Here is a 26,444-nt window from a genome sequence, read left to right as displayed (position 1 = left end):
CGAACACTTTGTGCCAACAAGGGCCCCGATGGGCTCTCTCCAGCTCCGCAATATTTCGGCCTAGAGTTTAGGGAAATGATTGAGAAAATGTTAGTTAGGGCGGCGTGGGTAGAAGAGGGCAACGCTCGCGCAAATCCTGAATTGAACTTCGCACCTAGCCTTAGACATGGTGTTGAACGAGTTCTTGAAATGTTCAATGAGCCCCCATTAGGGCATCTCTCAAAGGCAGAGCTCGAGTGTGAATTCAATGACCCTTCTCGGAATCTTAGCTCCCAGACCACTCAGAGACTGGTCTTTACCCTGTTGAAAGCCCATGTCCTTGCACTCACCGAATCTGACCACCCCTGCTCTATACCATCCATCAACTCTCTTCTGGACTTGGAAGAAATTTTGGCTTCTAAGAATGAAGACCCGTCCGTTGGTCTTTTAAGCTTACTCCGCCAGGGCGGCACTCTTGTGAGGACCCTACAAAGTACAGTGGGTAAAAGACGTCTTTTCGTGACAAAGGAACGCTTCCTCGGCCTAGGCCCTGCTGGCATGGAGGAAGAAGACGACATCTGGGTTCTACCAGGTGCTGGTGCAGCCTTTGTATTGAGGAAAATGGTAAGTGGCGCAGCTGAAGGCCATCCCAAGTACAAATTCATCGGCGAGGCGTACATACATGGTGTTATGGACGGTGAAGCGGCGGAGGGACGGGAGGATGAGGTGACAACTATCTCGTTGGTATAGACGAGATGCTAGTTGCCACCGGCTATCTTTATACCTTTCTTATTACACCACCCCCAATCTCATGTTTAGATTAGTGCTGCTCTCTCCGTTATAATCAGGAGTTATCCTCGAGGATAAAAGTATCTACTAAAGTCCTTCTGAATCAGAAGTTTTACTTTTATCTATGTATACCTAAATAGGATGTCAGGCGGTGGTAATGACTAGAAAGGAGCAAAGGTACAGCTGGACGGGTATGAGATTGTCACCTCCATATATATACTACAATATCTTACAAGTTGGATTCATTCGTGTCCACTACCACACTCTTCGTCGCTCTCTTCCTCACTGCTCTCTTCCTTCTTTCTTGCTGCACCCTTTCTCTGAGTTTTCCCTTTAGCAAACATGGACCGTATGTCCTTAGTTTTGCCGCCCTTCTCCTTTTCCTTCCTATCAAACATGGCTTGGTGTTTTGCCCGCTCTTCTTTTCCTTCTTCCGCTAATTTGGCTTCCAAGGCAAGGAATTCTTCACTTTCGGGGTCCATGCCAATCAGACTTTCGAGGAGCTTTATTTCTCTGGCCCAGACAGACTTATCTTCGATTGTCTTCTTGCCTTTGGCGACCTTTGTAGCCGTGGGTTTCTTTTTGCCCTTGGCCTTTTCCTTTTTATCGTTCCCACTTTCGCTATCTACTGCTTCATTTTCGCCCTTTTGTTCGTTTTCACTGGCATCCTCCATGGGTCTATCGATTGGCGTTTCTAGGATCATTGGCATCCCTTCAACTCTCTTGTCATTCATCAAGTTATGGAATGCCCTCAACCCTAGAAAACCTGTTCCGATATTGGCGTGGAGGTCTCTATTACTACCAAGCGGAGTTTTTGAATCGTTTAAATGCCATGCTCGTAAGAACTTGAGACCAATGGTTTCATCAAATTCGGTCATGAACTTTTCCCAGCCGGTGGGAGTTCGCAGGTCATATCCTGCGGCAAAACTGTGACATGTGTCGACACAGATGCCAAGTCGAGAGTGGTAGGATTCAGGGATTAATGCAAATAGGTCACGGAAGTGAGAAAGAGGACCACCAATGGTCGTTCCATGGCCACACATTGTTTCGAGGACGGGAATGACTGTTTCTGTGGCATCGAGGGCTGATATGAGAGACTTGGCTAGTCGAGAAAGGGAAGACTCAAGCGACGCTTTATTTGTAGCCCCAGGACTGGGATGAGGTTAGTTCCGTGTTATGGCAGCGAAAACTACAGCAACTTACTGAAAGTTATATAGTTTAATACCAAGGGCCTCGCAGCGGCGCAGGTCATCCAAAAACGAGGTATACGCAACCTTTGCTTTTGCTGGATCCTCCTGTGCCAAATTCACGAGGTATGAGCCGTGTGGGAGGATGTGCCTTGTGAAGTATAAATAAGCTGGGGATATAGAAAGGAGAACCATTGCCGAAACAAACATACTTTGATGCATCGTAGTTATTTTCTGCACATGCTTTTCTGAAGTGGTCTCTGTGCCCATCCTGGAGCGGAGGGTTATCCCATTTCCTTTGGGATTTAAGAAACAATGCAAATGCGTTGCCGCTAAAATAGTTGATTAGCCGCCTATTACTGTTTATTTCTTTGCACGGTGATTGAAAAAGGCATGGCTATATTTACCCAATATGCATGCTGTTTGAAATTGAATTTTGAACCCCTATATCAGCAAATTAGCCTATAATAGCACAAGACATCTGCACAATTCTCTGGCCCAGAAAGTCCACGGAGGCCCTATCATGAGTACTCAAGAACCCTTATATTTTATCCAGAGGTCGGACAAGCGCAGGTTTATATACCTAGCAGTTGATGAAACCATTGAGCCTGTCCAAATTGTTACCATTATTCAGGCCTTTCATGATAGGGTAGTGCTTTCATCTTAAACCGTGGAGAAAATATAAGGGCCCTTTGAGGGCTTATCATAGGGACATAGGGAGCTCCGTATTGACATCGGCCAGAAACACACCTTTTGCCGCGCTAACATGAGCTCCTACCAGCATTCGAAGTCCGGTAGCACGGGAGGCAAGGGGTGCCATCTCAGTGGATGTATCTTCCTTGACCTTTCGTTTCCTCTGGACGGTGGTTTTGGCTGGCACAATTTCCTCCTTTTTTCCGTGGGCCGTCTTCACTTCTTTTATGCTGTCTGCTTCTCTGTTCGTTGGTACTTTATCCTTTGAATCCCCTGTCACTGCAATGTCCGTATCCTCTAGATTTCCCTTGACACTGGGCTTGGAATTAGACCGTATTTGTTCGCTGGTGGAGCTTGGCTTTTTTGGTCTTTTTGACGGTGGAGCTTGCGCCTGGCTCAGTCCTCGTTTCCTTTCTGATTTCAGTGCTTCGTTGACCTCTTCCGCCGTGGTTGAGGCAGGTTTATCTTCGCGGCTCCGTCGAGACGAGCGAGTGGTGGATGGCATTGTCAACTACCGGCCAAGGATAGACAATACTCTGGCTTAGTGCTTGCCTGTGGTATAAACAGCCTCAAAACACCCCGCTAACACAGATAAACCCCGTGAATAACGCTGTTTGAGCTGTTCTTGAAGGCTTTTTGTAGCTGATTTGATCTCGAACGCGACCGCAGATTCAAGGAATATATCATATCACGTGACATGTTCCCCTGGCAACGCGTTTTGTTACTGGGAGAAAGCGAAATCTCTAGGACCAACCGAACAACAAACGCATGAATTCAAGGACTGGCTAGGGATACGTTGCTCTCGGCGTCAGTGGACTGTCAAGTCAAGGTAAGGGAACTGGTTTATGAGCTTAACGACTGTTTAATTGTTTTTCTACGACCACGCCTCAGATCGTCGAGATGGCACGACCTCCCAACGACCTCGTTGATTTTGACCTCATTGAAACACAAAAAGAGAATATCCAGTCGCTGCCTAGTGGGAGGTCGGCAAAAGCACTGGCAGCGGTGTTCTCTCCACGGCCGCTGAACCAGGCCTCGCGTTCATCCGAATTGGACGAAACAAAAACCTTGAACGATGCGATCCGACGCGAATATGAGGTTGAGCTTGACTCTATCGCGGAATCGGATGACCCCCTCGATATATATGACCGCTACGTGAAATGGACATTGGATGCATATCCCTCGGCGCAGGCTACTTCGCAATCGGGGCTGCTCCCATTACTGGAGCGTGCGACAAATGCATTTTTAACCTCAACCCACTACAAAAACGATCCACGATATTTACGACTCTGGTTACATTATATACAACTTTTTTCAGACTCCCCAAGAGAGACATTTGCTTTTCTAGCGCGACATGGGGTCGGTGGAAACCTGGCGCTATTCTATGAGGAGTTTGCATCTTGGTTGGAACGAGATGGGAGGGTCTCGCAGGCCGAAGAGGTATATAAAATGGGCATTGAGAAAGAAGCAAGGCCGATCGAACGACTCTTTAGAAAGTTTGGGGAATTTCAGAAGCGGTTGGAACAGCGGCCGAGCGGTTCGGACGGCCCTTCATCACCGGCTCTTCCCGCCATAAGACCCGCCCTGGCAGCGAAATTTGACCCATTTGCATCATCGACAACGAGTCAGGACCCTCAAGCTGCAACTGCAAATAGGGGACTTGGTGGGGGGAGTGGAAAGGTGTCTCGTAGTGGCAAGCCAAAAATGGCTATATTCTCAGATGCAAATGGAGGCGATGAAGCTCCAGGAACGAGCTCGAGCCCGGGGACAAAGGGATGGGAGAGCATTGGATCGTTGAAAGATCGTAAAAAGGAGAATACAGTTGAACCGACTCCATGGGCTGGGCAGACTTTGAAGGCTGGGAAGAAGCCTGTCGCTACTCAGAAAATGGCAGTTTTCAAAGACGAGGTAAGCCCAAATATGCTTTTCTTTGACCCTTTTGATATACGATGTTTATATTTACGATCATAGGACTAATTGCTGGCATAACTCCCTGGCCCCTTGTTGGCCTTTGTTTATACATTCAGTCATCTTCATTTTCATCGAATAGATCAAAACCAATACAAGCAATCCATGTTTCACGAAATAATAAAGAAAGACTCGACCCCCGAACAGGAAAAGTTGAACGTGTTATTGTTAACCTCGAAGCCATATACCCAGACCCTAGTAACCCAGCCCTTGAAATGAGCCTTGACGAGTTGAGAGCAACTAGTCGTGGCTGGATGAATAAAGATTGGTCACGACAAAGAAAGGGGCCACTGAGAGAAATACCACAAAATGCAGTCCTATGCAAAGACCCGCCGCTCAATGAAAATGACTGTGGATCAGATAAGTATTTATCCACGGCGTTGCAGGAGAAATTGCAGATCCAGGATGAGTCTCAACGGGAGATTCCTCGTGACCAGAGGGGGAAAGGCAAGAAACTAAAGGTTAAGGAAGTCAGGGGAGAAACCCAGATTGGTAGGATATCAGTTGATATATTGATTTTTTTTATATGCTAACGCCTGGAATTTTAGTCAAAACGAATCTTGATTCGCCTACGGGTCGAAAGATCAAAAGAAAAGGGTCTTCTGAACCAACAATGACGTTTCACACTAAGGCAGCTACAGATGAGATATATGGTATATTCAATCAACCATTGAAATCTGAGCTTGAGCTTGCCAAGGATATTGATAGTGTTTATGGCAGCGACTATGAGGATGATGATTGTACTAGTGCGGGAGAAAGCACTGCTACAGGTGTGATATCAGCCCCAGGTAGTGAATTTGGGGACGGAGAGACTAGTGCTTTTGAAGCAACTAGAGCTAGTATTGGGGATAGACTAGGGGACCAGACAGAAAGTGGTGACACTAATGTCAGTGGATGGACTGAATTTTCCCCTGAACAACACATCCCAAAAGCAGGCACAATAACACCAAAAGATAATGACAATAAAAATCATGACGGCTTGGGAACACTCCCTGGGCCCCATCAAGGGGACTTGTCAGCCCAGCAAGAGGAAACTTTTGTCCTTGTTCCACCAGAGGACTACAATCCACCAACAGGACCCTATCGAGATGCTTTTATAGCCGCCCAAAATCGGCTTCCTTTTATGACCCCAATTGTTGAACATACCGAATCCTCTCTGGCTTCGACAATGTTCAAGAACAAGCACTATATGAGCTCGAGGACCCCTTCGAAAGGATCGAAATTTATAATATCCGCAACAACTCCAGCCATTCCAGAGATGGACGATCTTCTCCTGGAGAGCCCATTCCGTGGCTTTGCTGGTCAAAACGACACCGATTTTGACTATCCCCTCGATCTTAACGATGGATCTCCTAGCAAATTGGCTAGTAAGTTTAAATCTCCGAGGAACTCGCTGAAACGAGGCATGGCACAGACCCGTGTGATCATAGAAGACGTACAATGCAACCCCATCGAGCTAGAAGTGAGAGAAAGGATTCTGAAGGGTATTCATCCTCCACTGCGAGCATATCCAGGTTACCATGACCATACCACGCAACTCGGTGGAAATGCGAGCGAAATAAAAAAATATGTTAAAGCTTTGGCAAAGTCCCCCAAGGCAAACGGTGGAGAAAAACAGTTTGCCATACCACCAATTATCTGCCTTTCAGGGGCCGCTAGAAGTTATGCGGTAAAGAGGGAGCTTGGAGAAGGTGGATTTGCCCCTGTGTACCTCGCAGAGAGCGTTGATTCCCCTGACACCTTTTCAGACTCGGAACAAGAGAGTGGTCCTCCAGTTGGCAACAAAAGTTTAAGTTTACCCTGGGCTTGCAGTTCGACAATTAGGGATCTTGACCGCAAACCTCTAGAAGCTCTCAAGGTTGAGTCCGACCCACCTTCAGCCTGGGAATTCTACATGCTCCAAACTGCTCGAGACCGCATTGAAAACTCGTCCTATTATCGACGGGCGAAGGACAGTATCGTACAATGCCATGAAATGCACGTTTTCAAGGATGAATCGATTCTCGTTGAGGACTACCTAAACCAAGGCACCCTGCTAGACCTCATTAATATCAGGACAGAGTCCAATGGCGGCGTGGCTCCATCAGATCAGGGTCTGGAGGAGGTGGTAATTATGTTCTTTGCGGCAGAATTGTTCCGTACAGTTGAGGCTCTTCATTCTTGTGGGATTCTCCATGGAGACCTCAAGCCAGATAACTGCTTGGTTAGACTGGGCGAGCCTACTTCTGCGACCTCAATTGCTACCCCTCGGGGTGGCTCGCTTTTGGAGGACGACGATGGCGTTTACCCTGGTGATGGCAGCATCGAATACTCTCCCTCAGGATTATATGGTTGGAAGGAGAAGGGCTTAACACTGATAGACTTTGGCCGTGGTATCGATATGCGTGTCTTCAGTCCAGATGTTCAATTCATCGCCGATTGGAAAGTCGGTCAGCACGAATGCACCGAAATGCGTGAATGCCGACCTTGGACCTACCAGGTAGATTTGTATGGTCTCGCGGGCACAATTTACGTCATGTTGTTCGGAAAGTACATGGAGTTGTCCCAAGTGACTGAGAGGACTAGCAACGGTCCCGGATCTCCCAGCGTTATTGGAGGCGAGCATGGCCTGGGAGCGCAAAAGACATACAGGATCAAGGAAACATTGAAGCGGTATTGGGAACGTGATATCTGGTCAGAAGTATTTGACCTATGCCTTAACCCGTCGGGCCCTAAGTGGATGGAGATCGAACGTGACGCACGGGAGAGGATTTCGAGTTGTACTACAACTGGTGATAAGATACCGACCTTCCCTGTGGTAAACTCAATGAGACTCATCCGCGAAAAGATGGAAGCCTGGCTGGTGGCCAACGCTGGCCGCAAAGGGCTGCAAAATCATCTTGATAATTTGGAATTGCTCATTGCACGGAAGAGAGGGAAGCGTGATATTTAATTTGATTTTGATTTGATTTGGCTGGACTCCGCGTGCTGGCAATTACTGGTTAACGACACTAATATACCCTGCTAATTTTACTATTTTCCCTTCCCTCACTCCATACGCGTTGTCCCCAATTCTCCATTTGCTGTTAGAGATAATATGGAACAACGGTGCCTTATGGAGTTTTCACCAGGTGATACCTTCATCAATGTTTATGCTGAAATGTAACTTATATGTTTATACCTACTCCTAATTCTACTCTCAACGTAAGCTTGTTTAATTTACACACTCCGATTGATAGATAAATTGATGCCGCATAATAAGATTGCCGTCCCGGTTTACGTATCTATAAATAGCATGGCTATAAAATCACTGTACCCTTGACCAGCGATAAGGTTGATAGTAATTATATCATATTTTAGACAACGAAGAAAGCATATAACAAGGTCATATAAGCGACGCCTATAACTAAACACAATAATCAACAACCTTTTCCTTCCAAAAGCTCGATAACTGAAGAGGAAAAAAAAAAAATCTAGAACGCGCTGTCGCCGCCTGATTATCCACCAGTAGATCGGCCGTCTATCGAAGTGAATATTTGTAAGAAGTGAAGAGGGAAAAGGAAACTGTGGAAGGGAGTGGTAATAGGGAGCCATGTCAAGCGTAGGGAGTGTTGAAGAAGTTCGTGGAAATTTGGTAGAGATGGGTGCGTGTTTGTTTCGCGGTGTAGAGTCATTATGCGTAAAATGGGGGGCATTCGTTAGGTATTTAACATTATATATAAACATGAATCGAATCAAGAACGGTTTTATTCCCCTTGATTCAGTAGCCAGAGTGAAGGATCTATCGTTGGCTCTAGGAATCCCCGGGTCTCTTCAATATCCTTGAAGATGCGCGGGAGGAAGGCATCAAGGGTTGGGTTGGCAGCCTTCATTTGTGCTTGATTAAAAGTCCGAAGGGTTGTTTCGATCGGGTCTAGGATCCTGGAATCGGGAGTTCCTGTCCTAATAACACGAGCAAGATATGCACAAGAAGTATATATGGCTATAAAATGGTTAGTATGCTATTGAGACCATCAAACATAACGGAGACACTTACATAAAAGAATAAAAGGATTAAAATGCTCAATATTATGCAGTAAATTGGTCTCGAGCATTACTCCAGAGAGTGTTATTATCTCCATCGCTGAATTTTGGCATCTTGCTTGCCACGATTCAATCAGGGCGATGGGTAGTCGAGCCTGTACAGCTGAAGTGATGGCGGTTTGATATAGTGAAATTGCTGCTGCGTGTCTGGCGGCGTTGAGAAAGTAAATTGTTGGATCAGCGAGGAGTGCAAACCGCCCCAGGTCTCCAAGACAGGACTCGACCCTATTTAGAGTGCTATCAAGAGCTTGGTGGCTGGCCCAAAATTGATGCCTGCTTTGGTCATCAAGCTCGTAGCCTTCGGACTCTCGGGCATGTTTAAGAGTTTTGGCCCATGTCGTAACAAGCATAATGGTGGCCGTATAGGGTGTCATAGGGGACAAGTCGGGGGACTGTAAAACATGATTAAGAGTGAATGGTTGTTGTTGAGCTAGCATCTCGGTGCTCGAATGGATGTACCTTGGAAGTCGAGTCGAGATCTAGTCGTTTATATTAGCATCAATATTTCAAAATTTTGGGTGAGGTAGGGTCCGTCTAACCTCGCGTTCTGAGAAGGCCAAGGAGCCGCCAAATGATATATTGATCAAGCAATCAAAGAGATAAGTCGCCCAGAATGTGAGCCTCCTTTCTTCTAATTCCAGCTCGTCTTCTTCGGGCGCACCAGCTCGATCGAGTTTCTGAAGGCCTAACAGTTGTACTAGCCTTGTACACCTAGCATGGGATATCCATGCTCTCGGTAGGTATGATCGTCGGAATTCGTATAGCGCTATCAATAACGAAGCCTGAAGAGTTTCAATCCTGAAAAATCGGCTTCCGGGCCCTCCCATATCTGAAAGCTCGAGTTCTCTCCTGGCACGGTGGTAGCAAGCTTCTTCAAGGGAGGGATTACCAGAGACCAGCGCCCCGTGAGTGCAGATAGCGTAGTAAATGCTACTTTTCCATGGCTCCGACTGGATTACCACTGGGTTGGCAAGATTTCGCCACTGATCTAGCATTGGGAAGAGATGGCTGTATGATTGAAAAAAGGCTTCTTGTCTAAAGTTCTCCTAGTAAGTATGAGAAGCTTTTGGCATATAACTAATAGATGACTTACAATTTTTGCGTATTTTGTGGAGACAGCATATGATCCTCGTAGTTTGAATGGGGAAGGGAGAAGGATGAGGATGTCGAGGAGCCCGAGGATGGCTGGGCTACTGGAGGGAGACCAGTAAAGGCGTCTAGTGTCCAGTCTGGCTGTGGTGACTCCATGTCTATGGGGAGCGCCATGTACGACGTAGGGCTCAGGGGAATAGGGCTCTGGATTGTATTGGCAGGCCAGTTGTTATAGGAGAAATTGCCTGGTGTAGAGAGGGGATCCTCGGTGATGGCCCAGCATCCTTGGTTTGCCAGCTGGGCTTCAGCCCTCCCTATTCGCTGTTTTGTTAGCTCTTTATCCAAACGGAGAAAGGCACAAGAATAGATCGGATGCCTGGAATCGAAGGTAGAAACGCACTTAGTCGATCATTCATCATCTGGAGCTGCGCTGTGAGATCGGAAGCGCCGGACTCAGAGCTTGACGGCGTCGCATAGACACAGGGCTGCGACTGTCCAGCACAGCGAGAACATGGCTGCTGTCCATCGCAACGGATCTTCCGCTCGCGACAGGTGCGGCAGGCAATATGTCTCGGGCGTTTAGACATTGCTCCTATTCTTGTTCTGATAGATAGGACCGGCAGATATAGGGAGGGTGAGTATGGCTGCTCGAGCTAGTACTGTTATTCCTCCAGGCGTATATATTGACGAGGAAAAGGGAGAATTAACATTAAATAACAATTGTCTGAAATCCTTTTGCAAGCCAGAGACTGAAGATAGGCCCACGAGAGCTCGTGCCTTCATATATGTATTCCCCTAAGCCCCCAGGAGAGATCTGTGGGAGGCTGACATGGGTATGGGATTTCTTACAGCCCCACTGGATATCCTCGAGCCATGCGTCTCCCGCTCTCTGGGAATTTGGAATTTTTTGAATTTGAATTTGGATTTGAGAGTTGTATTTTGCAACCTTCGATTCCAGCTTTGGTTTGAGTCGAGGGCCTCAAGGCCCAAAGTTTGACCACGAAGGAAAATTAGATACCCCTGCACCATGTGTTTTTATTTTCAAAAACCCCACTCCCTCAAGCTGACGGTTTTTTTGCATCTTGTCTTAGCGTGCATAATCCTGGGCTTGGTCGCAATATCGGGCCCGGTTGCGAGTTGGGTCGGGGAAGTGGAAAGATGCCAGCCCTCTTCTCCACAGCAGCGCTACTGGAGGAGGGAGATCGCAGGGATGGAGATACAAGACCAATCACTATGGTCCAAGGCTGGTCTCACACACTGCAGCTCGCATCCACACGTCTTCATTCTTGCAGCCGGCCAGTGCAGCGTATGGAGCCAAGCGGGATTTAAACACCATTCCTTCACGAGGCAACGTCTGAGCCGTCATTCAGCAAACAAGCTCGTCAACCAGCGAGGGCCATTAATAAGTTTAAAACTCGGCTTGTGCGTGCGCCGATACCTGTCGTTGTTGCGTCGATGGAGGGCGATAGAAAAAGCAAATTGAGAGGCCGAAGGAGATTTGAGATGTTGACGCACAGCAACCGTGGTAACCCTGTTGTTTCGATCATCCTATAGGCTATGACCATACCCGTGAATGGCCCGATCTCAGATTGTGTCTCATAGAGGGCGATGGTGGTTGCCGGATCGGTTTCCATGCTGTAAAGCGCATTCTCGCGGCGCCATATTGTACAGAGTCCTCCGTACAGGAGGCTCATCCTCTTCACTCCCACCCCTGATTTCCCTGTTTCATCCTCTCTAACTACCTGTAGGGGGACAGAGAGGCTGTGATAGCGTCAGCCATGAGAAGTCACGTAACCAGCTGTCAGCCCAGCTGATGGCGCTGATCAGTGATCCCGAAGGGGAACGCCGACACATCGCATTGGTGGGTGGCTCTTCCACAGCCTTCTGGCAAATGTTCCAGATAGATCGTAGAAGCCTGGCGAGTATGACAAATTACGATGCTGTCTCTGCGTGGTAACTATGAAGTTGTTGTCGACCTTGCAATGGTGGCATCCCGCACAGTTAAAGATGTCCCCGTTCTCCATCCACCCGAATGGTTGACTAGCTAGTTAGCTATACGAACGGCGGTCGTATTGTTGCTTATTCCACCTGTGAGGCCAACTAGGTCTACCACGTTGAGTAGGGATAGAAGAGCGTCTCGGTCTTTTCCTTTCGCATAGTTATACATACTTCGACATGCATGAGCACCGGATCAAGCAAGCGGCAAACAAGGGGGATGTCACATCTCTCCTACCCCAGCGTTATAGGCCCTCGAACCAGCCTGACGAGCTCCCCTATGCGGTCATCGATCGCGTTTCATCCCACTTCCCCAGTATGGGTCATGTCTGCTAACAGGCTGCGAGCACCGAAAGTGGGCGGGCGGCACTGTGAACGCACTCATCTCCAGAGCGAGTTGACTAGCTATATTCCAGCATATTCCGTACAGATGGTAGGACAACAGGAATTTCTTTTAGTGAAGGCTGCCGATTAACCCAAAAGAGATACGGAGTCAACGTTGAGCTACTCCTGGCCCTGGACAGTGAACTGCCGATCTAGGAAACAGGCTGGTTGCCCCAGATAAGATCCTAGAAACCGAGTATTGGAGAGAATACTCCTTCACTCAGTCCTGGCTATCACGATGCGAACTCCGCTGATCTCATTTCCGCTTTGGCACGTTCCCGACTGGAGGGCTGCTGTAATATGCCATGATGATTCATGCACAGCCGTCCTTGAATCAGATTAGCCCAAGGAACCGCATCCTCATCCTCCAAGGTCAGGAACATTAGTTACTGTGAAATCACGGCACTCGGAGGAAGGGCGTGGGGATGCTAGCTGGTTAGTTAGAGGTTTAATTTCGCGCAGTTCGCGCAGTTCGCATGGCTTAAGCCAGCATCCGACTCCCTCCCTGCACGCTACATCTCCTTGATCAGTTCTCTCGTCCACCAGTATACTCGAGACTTGGGGTCCGAAGGATCACAACGTGGTCGGAGATCATCTCGCCTTCACCAAAGAGGTTGTTGGAGGAATCGAGTAAGAAAAAGAAACCAAGAAAAAAGTAAATAACAGAAAAGGGGGGGCCTGGTTTTCGTGCTTGCGGGATGCAAGGATATAACATCTACCAGGCTGCCTGTAGAGGGGTCGACTGGGCCATGTGGATGAGGCGCAGGCGATCGACCTTGAGGGAGTGCTTTTATGCACCAAAATCAGGAATTCACGCCCAGTTAATGCATTATTTGGCTTCCTGCGATATACATAATAGGTTAGTTGCTGCCTGTACGAAGGAGATCGATAAATTGAAAAACTCACGGCAGCCTGGCCAATCCTAATCGTGGAGGACAAGACGAGCAGGGTCTTTATTCTGCATGGTGTATCGAATAGATTGGCCGTATGAGCGCATATAATCTATACTCTCACCTATCCTCCAGCGCCCAGGGCAATAGTTGGACTCGGCGCACCAGCAGCCCCTGAAAAAACGTGCCGAAAACGTGTCAAAACGGCACCAGGATTAGGGGAGTTTGCTGACCTCGTAATGAAGACTCTCAAGGGCTAGGATAAGGATATGATCCCTTCAAAGCTGCAAACCGGCAACACGCAGCGGAGGGATGCGGAGCTGACGATACCACTGGGGGGTTACCTGAATAGTTGGTTAATAGGCTATGATGTTGCCTACATATCCCATACACACATATCAAATCTACCGGGGCGTAAGCTTGCATGCATCAATCTGCAGTCTTCCTCGCCTATCCAACAGAATAGTGACCCAGAGACGCGCCGAGTATGTGAATGTGCTCCACGGTAATTAATATATTATACTCTCACAACGCTTGCTCAAGGAGAATTATCTCAATTATAGTGCTAACATTGCATCTCCCTCAACCATGCACGCAGTGGTCTTCGGACGTTGAATGCCTAGTACCCGAAAGCTCCGCCGTTTCACGCCTCCATTTCCTCCCCGATTAACATCTTCCTGGTTTCTGGCAATGGATAAACAGTCGAAGCCAGGTTTATCTCAGTGATACCAAAACAGTGGTGTCTAGCAGCCTTTACATGCTCTGAGCTCATATATCTAGGTCTCCTGCCAATTCCTTTCTCATGGAACAACCCCCGACATGATTGCGTATTAACGACTGTCGATATCCCATATTCCGCCAGTGAATACGTCCTATACAGCGGTTAAGCCGCATCGTTGGTATAGAGAGCTTTAGATCGTAAACAAGCAACTGGAGGAATATGGGTGATGGCCCGATCTAACTCCGCACAATCGAGAAGAGCCGCATATCGAACGGCCGTAGAGCTATACCGCGGGGTATCGACCCTAGCTCTTCATCGTGAAATGCCCCAGTTCAACGTAGAAGTAGCATACACTGCCATGCTGTCGTCGGCAAATAATTCCCATTCACGACCACATATTTATAGTACATGACCGTCTAAGCCTTGACCATGGAGTAATAATAGCACTTGATTGCGTGTTTCAACCCCTCTTGTTTACCTATTTCCCCTCTTCCGGCCTCATCTTTCTTCTCATCTCATCATCAGCGAGTTCTTCAGCTTTCTGTTGCGTCGCCGTTGACGATGACCGTTTGGAACTGTAACATGCGCAGTGCCCTGTTAAACCTGCCTCTCCGCCCCCAAAAAATGATGAAAGTCGAAGACGGATATGAGTTCACGACGTTCAGAGGAACAGACGCCGGAGTGGTAGCGTCTAAAACCAGACGAGCCGCCTTAACCAGAAACCAGGTGTTGGTCTCTATAACGCACTCCGGGGTGTGTGGAACAGACCAGAATTATCGGCGGGCTGGCTGCGTGCTTGGTCACGAAGGTATCGGCGTCGTCAAGGCCCTGGGGCCGGATGTCAGAGCTTTAAAGATGTAAGCCTGCATGATTCCTCAAGGAGCAAGATATAATCAGAAGTAAGAGCTAACAACGGGCTGATATTAATCTGACCAGCGGACAGCGTGTCGGTTGGGGCTATGTTCATGGGAGTAAGTTATAACTCTCACCCAAGCCTTGGCTGTTTATTGTTTACTTTTCATCCTCATATTCTCAATATTACCGACCCCAAACTCCACCTAAGTTTCTAAATATACACAAATCCCACACAAACAAAAAAAAGCACCCCAAACCCACAAGGAAAAAACTTGGGAGTCAAGTTCAGCTCACCTACTTTCTCCTTTTTTTAGCCTGCCACAAATGTCGACAATGCCTCGATGGATACGATCAGTTCTGCTCTTCGCGCCAAGTATACGGCGTGACAAATCTTGACCAAGGGTCAATGGCGTATGCAGCTATATGGCCCGAATCCGCTCTATATGCAATACCCGACAAGCTCGCATCAGTCGATGCTGCACCTATGATGTGCGCAGGAGCAAGCATCTTTGCCATCTATGATCAATGTGGAATAAAACCCAACGACCGGGTTGGAATTATAGGGCTGGGGGGCCTGGGCCATATGGCAGTGATATTCGGGGCGAAATTGGGTGTAGAAACAGTTGTTTTTACGCATAGTGTCACGAAGCAGATTGACGCCATTGTCATGGGTGCGACGGAATTCATACCGCTCGAGGATCTGCCGACTATAATATCTGCCCGGCAGAAGCGGCAGAAGAAAGAACGAGAGCAACACGCTAACGATGGGCTTGATGACGAGAACAAGCATGGCGTGGATAATGATGACAACGGAGATATTAGGTCGCTCGACCATCTAATAGTCACAACGACAGAAAACATCGTTTGGTCTACATTCTTTGAACTGATGGCCCCACGTGGTTCGGTGCACCTGTTGACCGTGGGATTGAACGAGAATCTCGTTGTTCCTTCAACCACCTTGATTGACTCCGGTTTACGAGTATTTGGTAGCCTAGTTGCTCCCAGGAGCGTCATGCTGCGGATGCTGGATTTTGCCGCGAGACACCGGGTGAAGCCAATTGTGCAAAAGTTCCCCCTCACAGCAGAAGGAATCAATACTGCAATGAGGAAACTAGATGAGGGGACCGTTCGGTACCGAGGGGTGTTGGAAACTCCGAAGGACAGTTTATACGAGGTTTCATCATAGCCACCTTGCTCTACATGTACGCAACATGTATACCTGTCTAACGCTAGTTTCGTTATTTTTATTCGCCAGCTTAGGTACTTCAGATGTTGGAAATGCATTTACTCGTTGCCAAGCATGACATCTGTCTCGGAATTAGTGTTTACCTACATACAGAGTGTCTTTATAGCTCACAGCAGAGTTATTTCCAGTATTGCTCTCCGCACAGCCCTCAGTACTTAGCTAAGCACCCTAGTAGTTCCATGCTGCCATATATCTAGCTCATTATGCTGATCTTCGACGCTGTGACCACATCTCGAAATAATTGCAGGCATGGATGATAGACTATAGATTCATGTGTTACAAGTGCCTGAATCATGCATAATATATGCCGTAGGATGCTACCCATATTGAGCACAGCTATAGCCCTTAACGCCGGGACATCCGCCCTATCTGATGCAAGCTAGGTGCAGGAACCGTATCTATATACCTAGTGGTTTGCTCTATATTACTTTCCTTGTTACTGGCGGATCTGCCAATGATGTCATGAGCAGCACCCATAAATTAAAGTCCTTACGCTGATTGGATAATAAAAGGTTAAGGTTCGATTTATGAATGATGATCATTATGCATTTTAGGACTAGCGCAACCCTATAACTGCAAAAAGGCTTGTGGGGCGCGCCTAACCTTAAGCCTGATAAACTCAAACTCTAAGTTGATATTTGCAAAAAAGTTTCCGCCTGTGCATAATACGAGCACCATGTGATGTCAATAGTAAGGCACGACTCAGCAGCAACAGTTCTGTTCTCTCCAGGCTCAAACGGAGAGTTACACTGCATGGCTAGAGCCCTATCGTGCCTTGCTTGGCTAGTTGGAAGATTGAGCCTAGCAAGAGGCGCACAGCGAAAGGGAACTCAATCTTCTAGATTTCGGTAGGAGCTATGCTTCTTGGCCATAATCGCAGCCGCAGAGGCTTGCATTTTGGGGGCAGCGTATAGAGTCCCCATATATTATTGCAATCGCATCGGCCTATAAGCTGTGAAAGCGGTGTATAGATAATATCCACGGTGTTCTACTCGTCGCTCATATCACAACATATGGTAGGCTATACGATACCCCACGGCGCCGCTTAGGCCAAATATCGCCCACGAGGGGTGCTCTGCAGGCTGCCGCTAACATTGTTAATCAACGTGGAATAGAAGGGCATCTTGTTTCAGAAGCTGAGATGTTGCTTCGCCACGTGGGTCTAAACAGTTCCCTGTCGCCATGTGTGGTACCTTTCTTTTCGTCGTTTGTCAGGTTAGTCCTTCTGATTATTAGAAAAAGGAAAAATACGGCAAAAAGGAAAGATAAACATCTATCATCCTTTGAGAGTGTACGGAGTAGAATAAAACTAAAAGGATTTGAGGCGTTATACTCCAGTAGTAGGAGATTAGCTTCAGTTAAAATTTATCAGCAGAGCGGGGGTGTATATCTATACGGATGAGGGTAAATGATGTAATGATCGCATCCTTCTTTTTATAAGCATATACGTATTGACCACTCAGAGGCCGGATTGGAACGTTGAATATACTATCGATGGATTATATCGCCATTCGTAGGACGTTTCGGTACCTGTTGGGAATCCTAAGTTGTTGTACGGGCCAGGGGAGATATCTGCATCCCTGGTTCAGTTGTGCGGCGATGAAGAACAGGAGAAAGAAGAAGAAGAAGATAAAAAGCAAGCTGTAGAATATAGAACCTCTAGGAAATATCCCTTTACGCAAGGATATTACTTTTCGTGCTTCCACCAATCAGCCTTACATCCAGCACGGGATAGAAGGCTGAAACACAGCCCTGGTTCCAAGAAAAAGAGAGTCCCGCTCCTCCCGAACAGGGTATAGTTGTATAAACGTATATAACGTGGCAAGCTCGGGGGTTGAGGTATATTGGCAGCTGAGGGTGGAATTGGCTATTGAAGTAACTTTATATTCTCCATTAGCTTATCAGTTCTCTATTCGGGGGCCGATTTCATGGGAAATTACTTACATCTCTCCGTCGATCGTATTAACCCATGTTGCCATGTGAAAATATAATTTCCAGCCACGTTTTTGTTAGATGGGTGTGCACAGTTACATATATTCTTCTGACCTATTCGAGGTCGAAATCTAGACAGTCATCATTACCAAGCAGTGAAGGATTTATGGTCCACCCTGATATAGGTTCACAGCCCCTTAGGCGGTTCCTTTCCCTTGCAGATCAAATGGGAAGAGGAGTCGCGCGGACCTGAGTCAAATATGTCTGAGACTGTGATACTCTACCCCTCGAAGATAACAAGAGGCTGAACTGAGGGCCAAACTCCCTGCACCTAGAGGCTGACATCCTCGTACCCATATATTGCACCAATTTCATGATGGCCCCCCCTGTCCACAGCATGTCAAAATATCTACGACGACATTCGGATATATTATTTATCGGCGCCACCCGCTGTGCACCTGTCATGTTACTGCAGGCCATAGATGATGGACATATCCAGGAGACGATGGGAGTGGATAAATACTCCAGCATTTCCTTGGACACGGGAAGGCAAGCCACTACAAGGAACGGCCGGTCCAGTCCAACGCTCTGATTGTCAGAAAAATAACCGGTTAACAGCAGAGTTACACTATCAACCTGCCCAACATCTCCTAGGCGATAAATGATGGCGGTCCTGCAACCAGCTATCTTCCCACATCTCCAGCCCGCGCTGTACATGAGAGTTCGTGTCCCCCATCATGTACCAAAGAGAATGTGGTTGTATAACTACGACCTTTTTCCATGGTTACATTCTCGGCTGTGTCTCGTACTCAGCCTACTTTTATCACGGCCAATGCTAACCAAAGCATCTGAATCCAGATTCACGTCGGCAAGGCAAGTCACCCTCCACACCAGGCGACACTGTTTCACCTGCAACAATCGTATAGTTGGTGCTTCTATTTCCACGCTCGTTTTCCAGGGCTGTGTCTACCACTGGGCGATCAGCACTAGATATTTAGCGGCCTGGCTATATTTCCCCAGAATATTGGGTATTGGATCTACAGTGGCTAACGCGGGATGACGCGTTTAGCACCCGCCTAAAGGATTCATCAGATCTGTTGATGGATTCAAACTCGATATCAATGCCACCATTACGTTTGGCAACGACTGGCTCTCGTCCAGCCCTCTAGATTCACTGCCACGTATGAACATGATCGGTCTTGCGCAGTGCGTTGGCCCCTGAAAGCTTCTCTGCCCCATCCAGCTACTTTATTTCTATTTATATTCCTCGCATTTTGCTATACTATTGCTAACCTTCGAGTTAGAAACCATGACGGCATTCCATTCGCATTCCGGTTTGACGGGATAGTAACTATCGCTAAAGACATGGCGACACCCATCTCTGCATGCCGTGTAGCGCCCAAGATCACCCCTTTTGGCTACTCCAGTAAGCACTTTGCCCCTTTTGTCACCCGCGGTTCCTATTTTTATATTGTGATTACACCCTCTCTCGGAGTCCTCTTCCTCGGGACAAAGCCATCCAACCATGCCTATGCTCAAACCAGTCATTTCACACTTGCTCGTTTATCATTTTAACCTCGTCCAGCTACGAACCACACCTTTTCCACTGGCCACGAATCTTTCAAGGAGATGCAAAATTACTCCTACGTTGGCAACAGCAGATATACCGCTTCCGGAAATAGCATCGTCATCGAATGCTTCGTATCTAGGCTGACACGAGTCTGCTAAATTGAGGAAAAAGAAGAGAAAACGAGGAACGGGTGAACAAAGCGGCCGGCCGCTCAACATTCATTTGCTTTCAACCATCGCATGGTCTTTTTTTGCATTTATATGGTGGGTGGAATTGTCTTTCGATGGCGTTGTTGCTAGATGGGTAATATCTCGGTTTTTCACTTTATTTCCAAGAATTTTGCTCAAGACAGGGTATTTTCAGTTGCTTGGTTTCGTGGAGTAGGGTAATTGTGGATTGGGCTGGGCCCTAGATCTCGGGAATGTTACCTGTTAATAGTGTTGGCATACTCTATAGATAGCGTTGCAACCGACTCCCCTGCCGGTTAGGTGAACAGTTATAGTTGGCTATATGGATGGGATACAACACGTTGACGGTTTCCCGGGATTTAAGCTTAGAGTAGTATCTGATAAAGCCGCCTCTGTTTATTCAATATGTGTGGAAGCGATATCTCTCCCCGCGCAATGTGAACAACGGCCTAAGTAGGTTTTTAACCCCTACCGCCGCGTATCCATAGACAACAGATGCTTCACACAAACACCTACCTAAAACAGTTAGATGCAGCGCATGGAACAAGATAAATATCGAGCGATTCATATGCATTCATTCGGCGCTTCAGTATAAAGTTAGGTGTGGTGTACGCCAATGCTACCGGTTCCCTTTAAGACTTCTCAAAGTCGAGAACCAACCTCCTTCTGCGATTCAAATCCACGGTTACTGTTGCATGTTGATCTATGGCTACATCATGTCAAATGCTGGCAAAATGAAGGCTGATACCTAAGCCATGCGACGGGAAGTGGAACCTTGAGGTATATGGAAATGATATTCAATAATTGCAACCATGTACATAGCACCGTAGCCTATACAGAGTACGTGATGCTGCATGGGAAGTTGTTTCATCTCTGCACGTCGGCAGACCATGTAGACGTTTTCAAAAGATCCTACAGTTCGGCCATGTGGGAAGTATATAGTTCATCCCCTTGCCAGCGCAGCGAGGGGTAGCCAGCGATAGTAAAAGACAGATTCCAAGGCGAAGTATCTAGGAATGGGCATCCCTGATGCATCTGCCTTTAGCTTTAGCTAGAGTATTATTGCGTATATTTTCTCTCGCGGAAAAGAAGAAAAACCACAATCGGCTGAGGCAGAAGTATAGCCAAAGCTATCGATAGATAGCGGGGACATAAGCTCCCTAGTTTCCCCGGGTGAGCATCCAGTCATCTTCTTCGTGGAGACGGTGAATTCGTCGGGTTAGCTAGTTGATGCTAAGAGTCGAGAATTTTCAGTTCGTAAAGAGTGCGCGAGGCCAACTCGGCTGCAGAAATGGGGCCAACTCAGCCATTGACCTACCAAAATGCGCCGGTCCACCTCGGATAGTGTATAGTAACAAGTCATACTCCGTAAAGATGACGGTTTGAGATCGTAAGTAATAGCGTAGATGTATTCGACGACCCCATTCACGCTCGATGGCCTTAGGATCGATTTCGCTCCTCCAGTCGGACATCGGTATATCCCCGAATCTCGCGTAGATAGAGCAGCCCAAAACCAAACACCGAACGAGGAATAATACGACAGCTGAAGCGTTCAAGTTGGCCCCCGGCCAGAGGAAAGTTTTCCTGGGCATCATCCTCCAGTCTTGTCTTCCAAGCCACGATACGTGTTGATATATGGCTCCCACGACCGCCAGCGATAGAGACAAGTCGAATCGGGACTCATGCTGCGACCGGCCCTGTCGTGCGGGGTGAAGGTGAAGGAGGATATCATAATTGCATGGTGATGGCTGAGGCCTGCGACAGGGGAGAACCCTGCCCAGCAGCGCCTGCGTTTCAGCTTCTAGGATCAGTATATCTCTCCGATTCCATGCGCATTTTACCGTCGTGGCAGAGGATTGCAATCGTCTTGTCTGTGGGCGTTAATGAGGTCGAGAAAGCCCTTGTATTCGTTCGTAGAGCGAGTTGGTCTCAGTCGTTCTCGCGGTGCAGTGTCTATTCGATATGACCCCCGCAGGATGGCATGGATGGCACTATAGGGGAGAACATGGCAAGATTGGCAGTTCTAGGGTTGCTGGCAGCCCGAATACATCCATTAAACGACTTGAGACTATATCTGCAAGCCGGCACTGGATGGTCGTCGAGAGGAGGCTGGGAGATTTCTTCGATCTTATATCCTGTCTTCGGTGTAACAAACGGGGTTATTCTTAACAATCATCCGACTACGGGCGTACCATCCCATGGAAGAAGAAGCAATATTTAGCGATGTGCGGGCCAATCGGCGATTTCAGATAGTTGTAACCGGGGGAACACATGGGAAGCATCGAATCTACATAGTATAGCAATTCTAGGAGGGAGTTTTATCTACTTCATTGACCGATATAGACCAGCAAGCCGAGCGCACCCTCAAAGTACAGAAAAGAGTAGACTCGTCTACCATTCAGTGCCCCTTCGCACAGTTGGCGTGAGAAATAGTTGGCCCTTGAGAGAAAACGGTAGAGAGATATGCCACGCCAGCAAGGACAAGGCAGGATCGATATATGGCGAGGGTCAAATCGTCTCGATATGGTACAGCCTGCGAGATCATCGGTTCAATGCAAAGCTGTTTTGTACCACGGGGAGGGATGCTCTGGTCGAGTTCCTGTAGAAAGACAGCTTAACAGCTGTACCGTTGTCCTTGAGAAGCGTTCATGGACCCGAGAAAAAAGCATCAGAAGCTCATTATGTGCCCTGCACTGTCTAGTAAAGACTGTCGTCATTACCAGGATGGCGCTATATTTGCCCTTGTGGCAGCACGTTTATCATGCACTGTTGATGAAGATATCACTTCACGTCAGAATATGTAGCCACGGTAGAGAGCTTTCCATATCATGTAGTTGCTATCATCCCTGCCAACACACCTGCTCCGATGATCGATCCGTCACTCGCCTCTCGAAGTAGGATACTCTTTCCTCCTTCCTGCGGTCCAGCTCGTAACAGCAGTCGGTCAATGTAACCTTGACATAACTCCTTGAAGTTGGGATAGTGTTGGATGATGCCGCCAGTGTAAGCCACAACGAGTTCTTCTGGCCCTCTCTGCCAGTTAGCCGATGAGCTAAGAGTCGGTATTAGAAGCGGATTCTGATATGTAGAAGCAACAGAATGCAGTTTGCGCAACGAAGTACACTTTGGCGGCCGCTCTAGTCGGATTTCATGATTGCATGCCAGCAGGGCGACAGATGCTGCTGCGATCAACGAAGCAGAACGAGTTTGTACTGCTGAAGCGGTGACACGCAAGACGCGGGCTGACGCCGGCGTCCAAACCCATATATTTTTAACCGGTGAGGCAAGCTTGCGAGTTAACCGAGCAGCAAGTCTGGTATCCGATCGTGACGTCGCAATGACGTCGGAAACAAAGTCGATTGTTAGGGAGTAGGGCTTGGTAAGAGCACAAGGCAGGACGGCAGATGAGTAGGACATGACGGATGTGAAATATTCGTAGACGATGATGCGAATAAGTTCCCCGACGAACCTGCCGCCTGTCATATATTCGAAAGGCTGGAACCCGGGCCTTACTGAATTGGCGTTTAACCGATCGTCCCATTTCGTGTTTATCCCAAGTTCCTTTAACGGCCCCTCGGTCCCTTGGAGCGTCCACTCGGTGCTGATAACCCCTTCAGTTGCCGTTGGGTTATATGAGTGTATCTGGCGAGCCTTTGTTTGATGGAGATCCTGAAGTTTCATGGGTATGGTCGCGTTGCAACCAGAGCCGACGACGATGCCCATCGCGACTCTAGTATTAGGCAACGACTTTACCGAATAAGCGAGCGACACCAGCGTTGCCACGGTGTCGTTCGTAATGGCCATGATGTTAAGGCCCGGGAGGGAATAGGTTTTCCGTCGTTTGGCGTGTGGCTGTTGTTGACCTGTATCCTGTCGACATGAATGGCGCTCATAGCCGTCCAGGACAGCCCTGCGAAGGTTGAGGTTGGATTTAATAGTGAACCCTTTACCGATCGGCATCAGGGTTGCTTCGTCCAACGACGTTTGTCTATATTTTACCCGGGTTAGCCAAAATCCTTTTCGTTGTACGGGGTAAATGCATGCATGCATGATAGAGGAACATACCTGATCGGCAGACTGAACGATATGCCAGTCTCTATCTCACGCGGAAGTTGAGTAGTCGATACATTAGACGTCAATTCGTCTGCGACAACTTCGGCAATGCAGCTCCCTATCCAGCCAAAAAGAGCCTCTTCCTTATCATATTTTAGGCGCTCCTCGATACGCCATGCCTTTTCGATTGTCCTTCGAACCCTTCGATCGGATACCACCTGAGAGATGGCCCTATCAGTATGGGGCAAATGATGACCTGACGAGCCGCCCAGTAGCTCAATAAACGCGACTCTTAGATTTGTCACTCCGACATCGACGGCAAGATAGACGCCGGTCTCTCTGCCGCTGGGGAGACGGGTGACGGGCGTAGGGAAGAAGTGGCCGTCCCCCGTCAAAGCAAGTGTCCGGTAGACCCTTGACAGGCGATAAGAAAGCTCGTACAGCTTAGTGTCATCGATAGTAAACGGTTTTAGGAAGTCGTCTATAGCCTGCGAGCAACGCTCATCGTCCTCTTCAGAAGAGGAGAAAATCGACATGACCGGCCAATTCGACTGCAGCGGAGCCTTCGTAGGAAAAGGAACCAGCTATCAAGGCCTACGCAGTCGGTGCGAGCCTGGTAGATATTTTTTTTCAGTAAGAGCCAGAGGCCTCAGAAGATTCGTCTGCAATCATAAATAGCCATCGACGAACCAGCTTGTCAACTCAGGGTGTTATCCCCGATACAACGCCAGAGCAGCCAGCCGGCGGCAGCCCCTTTCTTGCTCCCATCTGGCCCGTTTCTCCTGGCTGCCCGTCTCGTTACTGGCGCCTCCATCAGGGCCATAGTGATGTTACAGTGACTCTGTGGTTGCTTGATCACTTGCAGGGGATTAAGCCATGAGAACATGAAGCGTGCTTGGCGGTAACCAGCCATGTTACATCTGGCAAACCCGAACGTTGCAAGCAACAGGCAGAGGAGGGAAAAACCCGTCAAGTCCTCGGACTGTTCGTGCTGCGATTCGCTGGAGAGGCGTTGTCAGGACGTGTCGAGTGATATATACCACTGAAGTTGTCTCAGATTCTGTGTGAGCGGGTGCAGTTCGAGATGCGACTTTGGACCGTATGAACTTGATAACGACAACGATTGTCCAGCTGCCGTTACAACCTCGCCCCCTTCGCGGCATCCTCGACTATCAGAGTTATAGACTTGTGGGCTTGCCGGGGCGTTGATCAACTCTATCATCCTTGAAGACGGGTAGAGTTCATATTCAAGGTGTCACCGGGTGTTTTCTAGCTCCTTGATGCTAGAAATACTCCAGGACTACCGAATATGCGCCGGCGGCTTCTTTTTTAGTAACGTCGCATCCGCTGCAGCGTCACGGCGAAGATCATGAAGTGCTTGAGTGCAGAGCTTCGTTCAAGCTATACAATCAGATCAGAGACTCCACTCATATGTTCCAGAGGGTGCGGTGGCTTGAGGTTATCTCGCCGTTTTGATACTTATCGTCTGGCCAGGCCGCTCAATCTGCAGAGTTTCTTCGCCTCTTCGCTGACCGCTTGACAGTCTGACCCTCTGTTGCAGCTCTCTTTTCCCGGCTGGACTGCGGTGTCGATTCTGGATCTGGGATGTCGCAAGGTGGCACGTATCTGAGCTGAACACGAATCAATTAGACATGATCATCGCAATGTTCCCTAGCATCCTTTAAGGAAGAAAGGACCATTTGACTGAAGATCTGATGGACAGGCGGACCTCCATACCAGGGGCAGGCTTTTCACGTACATGAGCTGGTTCAGGACCCCTTTTTTCAGATACAGAGTCCTCGTCACTCGACCCGGACTTTGAGGGACTGAATGCGCCATAGAGCCTCCTGTGACGGCACTCGCTGGGGAACGTACAGTCCTCCCAGCAGCCTGGCGAGGGCTTGATATCCTTTCTCTCTCGGATATCCCTCTGCCATTCGTTCATATTCTCCCACCCAGCATAATCAAACGACGAGTTGCATGGAGTTCCCAACTTCTTTACTCCATCAGTCTGCATCCTCCTTCTCTCCTGGTTCCTATTTCCCTGGGCAATGCCGTAGCAGTAATAGTGACCGTCTCCAAGGCATCGATTTGTCACTGCGAGCGCGTAATACTTGTGGCACTTGTGGCATCTCCACGTCCACGAGTGCGGAATAGGAGGTGGTGACGGTAGCAGAGAAGCAGGCCCTTTTACCTCTGTCTCTCTGTTACCTTCATTATTTCTGTCGTTCTCATGCTCGTTCTCTTCCTTGTCAGCGTCTCCTTCTCCTTCATCAGCCTTCTCTTTGAGATCTATAACGGAACTCGATGCATCCACTGTCGATGAAGATGCTGGAAGTGCTACCAAGATAGTAGGCCGCGATCCAGGATCCGCAGGCGAAAGAACTGGGTCTGTTCCAGCACCATTTGCTGATATCTCTCTCCCTTCTACTGCCATGATGGAGTAAATAACCGAAATTTGCAGTTGGCCAACAAATATATGCCCCACGAGGGTGTAATGATATCCATAAACAGATAGCTTTGACGTCAGAATAACAAAGAAAGAAGACTCGGCAACATTAAAGATTCATGAGATATTGAAGGGAGAAGGGGTCCAACCTGACTATTAAGTAGTAACTGCAACCAAAAGATATCCAGAGAGTGAAAACATGAAATATCCTGCAGTATCTAGCATTACGCCTAGATAATAAGTGATGGTTCAAGGATGATTCAATAATGAATCCTCCATTTGCAGAATCATTGTTTAAATATTATGAATATAGAGTGTTTCATAGCTGTGTTATTCTAGGTGAATATTCGTGACCAAAGGAAACAAGGAGCTAGTGATACCAGGGACGCGA

At 48.0% G+C, this 26,444-nt stretch overlaps 7 protein-coding genes across 7 annotated transcripts; 3 read left to right on the top strand and 4 right to left on the bottom strand.

Moving 5' to 3' along the window:
* Window positions 1-75: 75 nt before the first annotated feature.
* On the top strand, window positions 76-729 carry GIQ15_03748 (uncharacterized protein; the record flags this gene model as incomplete). Its single annotated transcript, XM_033551165.1, has 1 exon — window positions 76-729. The coding sequence occupies one exon, from the start codon at window positions 76-78 to the stop codon at window positions 727-729; it is 654 nt and encodes a 217-aa protein (XP_033408326.1).
* A 281-nt stretch (window positions 730-1,010) lies between these two features.
* On the bottom strand, window positions 1,011-3,153 carry GIQ15_03747 (DNA-(apurinic or apyrimidinic site) lyase 1; the record flags this gene model as incomplete). The annotated part of the gene is made up of 5 exons (XM_033551164.1): window positions 1,011-1,920; window positions 1,972-2,106; window positions 2,168-2,287; window positions 2,363-2,399; window positions 2,706-3,153. 5 exons carry the CDS (start codon window positions 3,151-3,153, stop codon window positions 1,011-1,013), a joined length of 1,650 nt encoding a protein of 549 aa, XP_033408325.1.
* Window positions 3,154-3,548: 395 nt separating this feature from the next.
* Window positions 3,549-7,548, top strand: GIQ15_03746 (checkpoint serine/threonine-protein kinase bub1; the record flags this gene model as incomplete). The annotated part of the gene is made up of 4 exons (XM_033551163.1): window positions 3,549-3,876; window positions 3,967-4,556; window positions 5,003-5,108; window positions 5,165-7,548. 4 exons carry the CDS (start codon window positions 3,549-3,551, stop codon window positions 7,546-7,548), a joined length of 3,408 nt encoding a protein of 1,135 aa, XP_033408324.1.
* A 793-nt stretch (window positions 7,549-8,341) lies between these two features.
* GIQ15_03745 (fungal specific transcription factor domain-containing protein) lies at window positions 8,342-10,357 on the bottom strand (the record flags this gene model as incomplete). The annotated part of the gene is made up of 5 exons (XM_033551162.1): window positions 8,342-8,577; window positions 8,632-9,157; window positions 9,218-9,713; window positions 9,772-10,084; window positions 10,171-10,357. The coding sequence occupies 5 exons, from the start codon at window positions 10,355-10,357 to the stop codon at window positions 8,342-8,344; spliced, it is 1,758 nt and encodes a 585-aa protein (XP_033408323.1).
* Window positions 10,358-14,384: 4,027 nt separating this feature from the next.
* Window positions 14,385-15,801, top strand: GIQ15_03744 (NADP-dependent alcohol dehydrogenase; the record flags this gene model as incomplete). Its single annotated transcript, XM_033551161.1, has 3 exons — window positions 14,385-14,617; window positions 14,697-14,731; window positions 14,990-15,801. 3 exons carry the CDS (start codon window positions 14,385-14,387, stop codon window positions 15,799-15,801), a joined length of 1,080 nt encoding a protein of 359 aa, XP_033408322.1.
* A 6,576-nt stretch (window positions 15,802-22,377) lies between these two features.
* Window positions 22,378-24,140, bottom strand: GIQ15_03743 (uncharacterized protein; the record flags this gene model as incomplete). The annotated part of the gene is made up of 2 exons (XM_033551160.1): window positions 22,378-23,539; window positions 23,617-24,140. 2 exons carry the CDS (start codon window positions 24,138-24,140, stop codon window positions 22,378-22,380), a joined length of 1,686 nt encoding a protein of 561 aa, XP_033408321.1.
* Window positions 24,141-25,285: 1,145 nt separating this feature from the next.
* On the bottom strand, window positions 25,286-26,041 carry GIQ15_03742 (uncharacterized protein; the record flags this gene model as incomplete). The annotated part of the gene is made up of 1 exon (XM_033551159.1): window positions 25,286-26,041. The coding sequence occupies one exon, from the start codon at window positions 26,039-26,041 to the stop codon at window positions 25,286-25,288; it is 756 nt and encodes a 251-aa protein (XP_033408320.1).
* Between the last annotated feature and the right edge of the window lie 403 nt (window positions 26,042-26,444).

Source organism: Arthroderma uncinatum (genome assembly GCF_011692745.1).
Source record: "Arthroderma uncinatum strain CBS 119779 chromosome Unknown scaffold2, whole genome shotgun sequence".
Lineage (NCBI taxonomy): Eukaryota > Fungi > Ascomycota > Eurotiomycetes > Onygenales > Arthrodermataceae > Arthroderma > Arthroderma uncinatum.
This window is presented reverse-complemented; position numbering and strand designations above follow the sequence as displayed.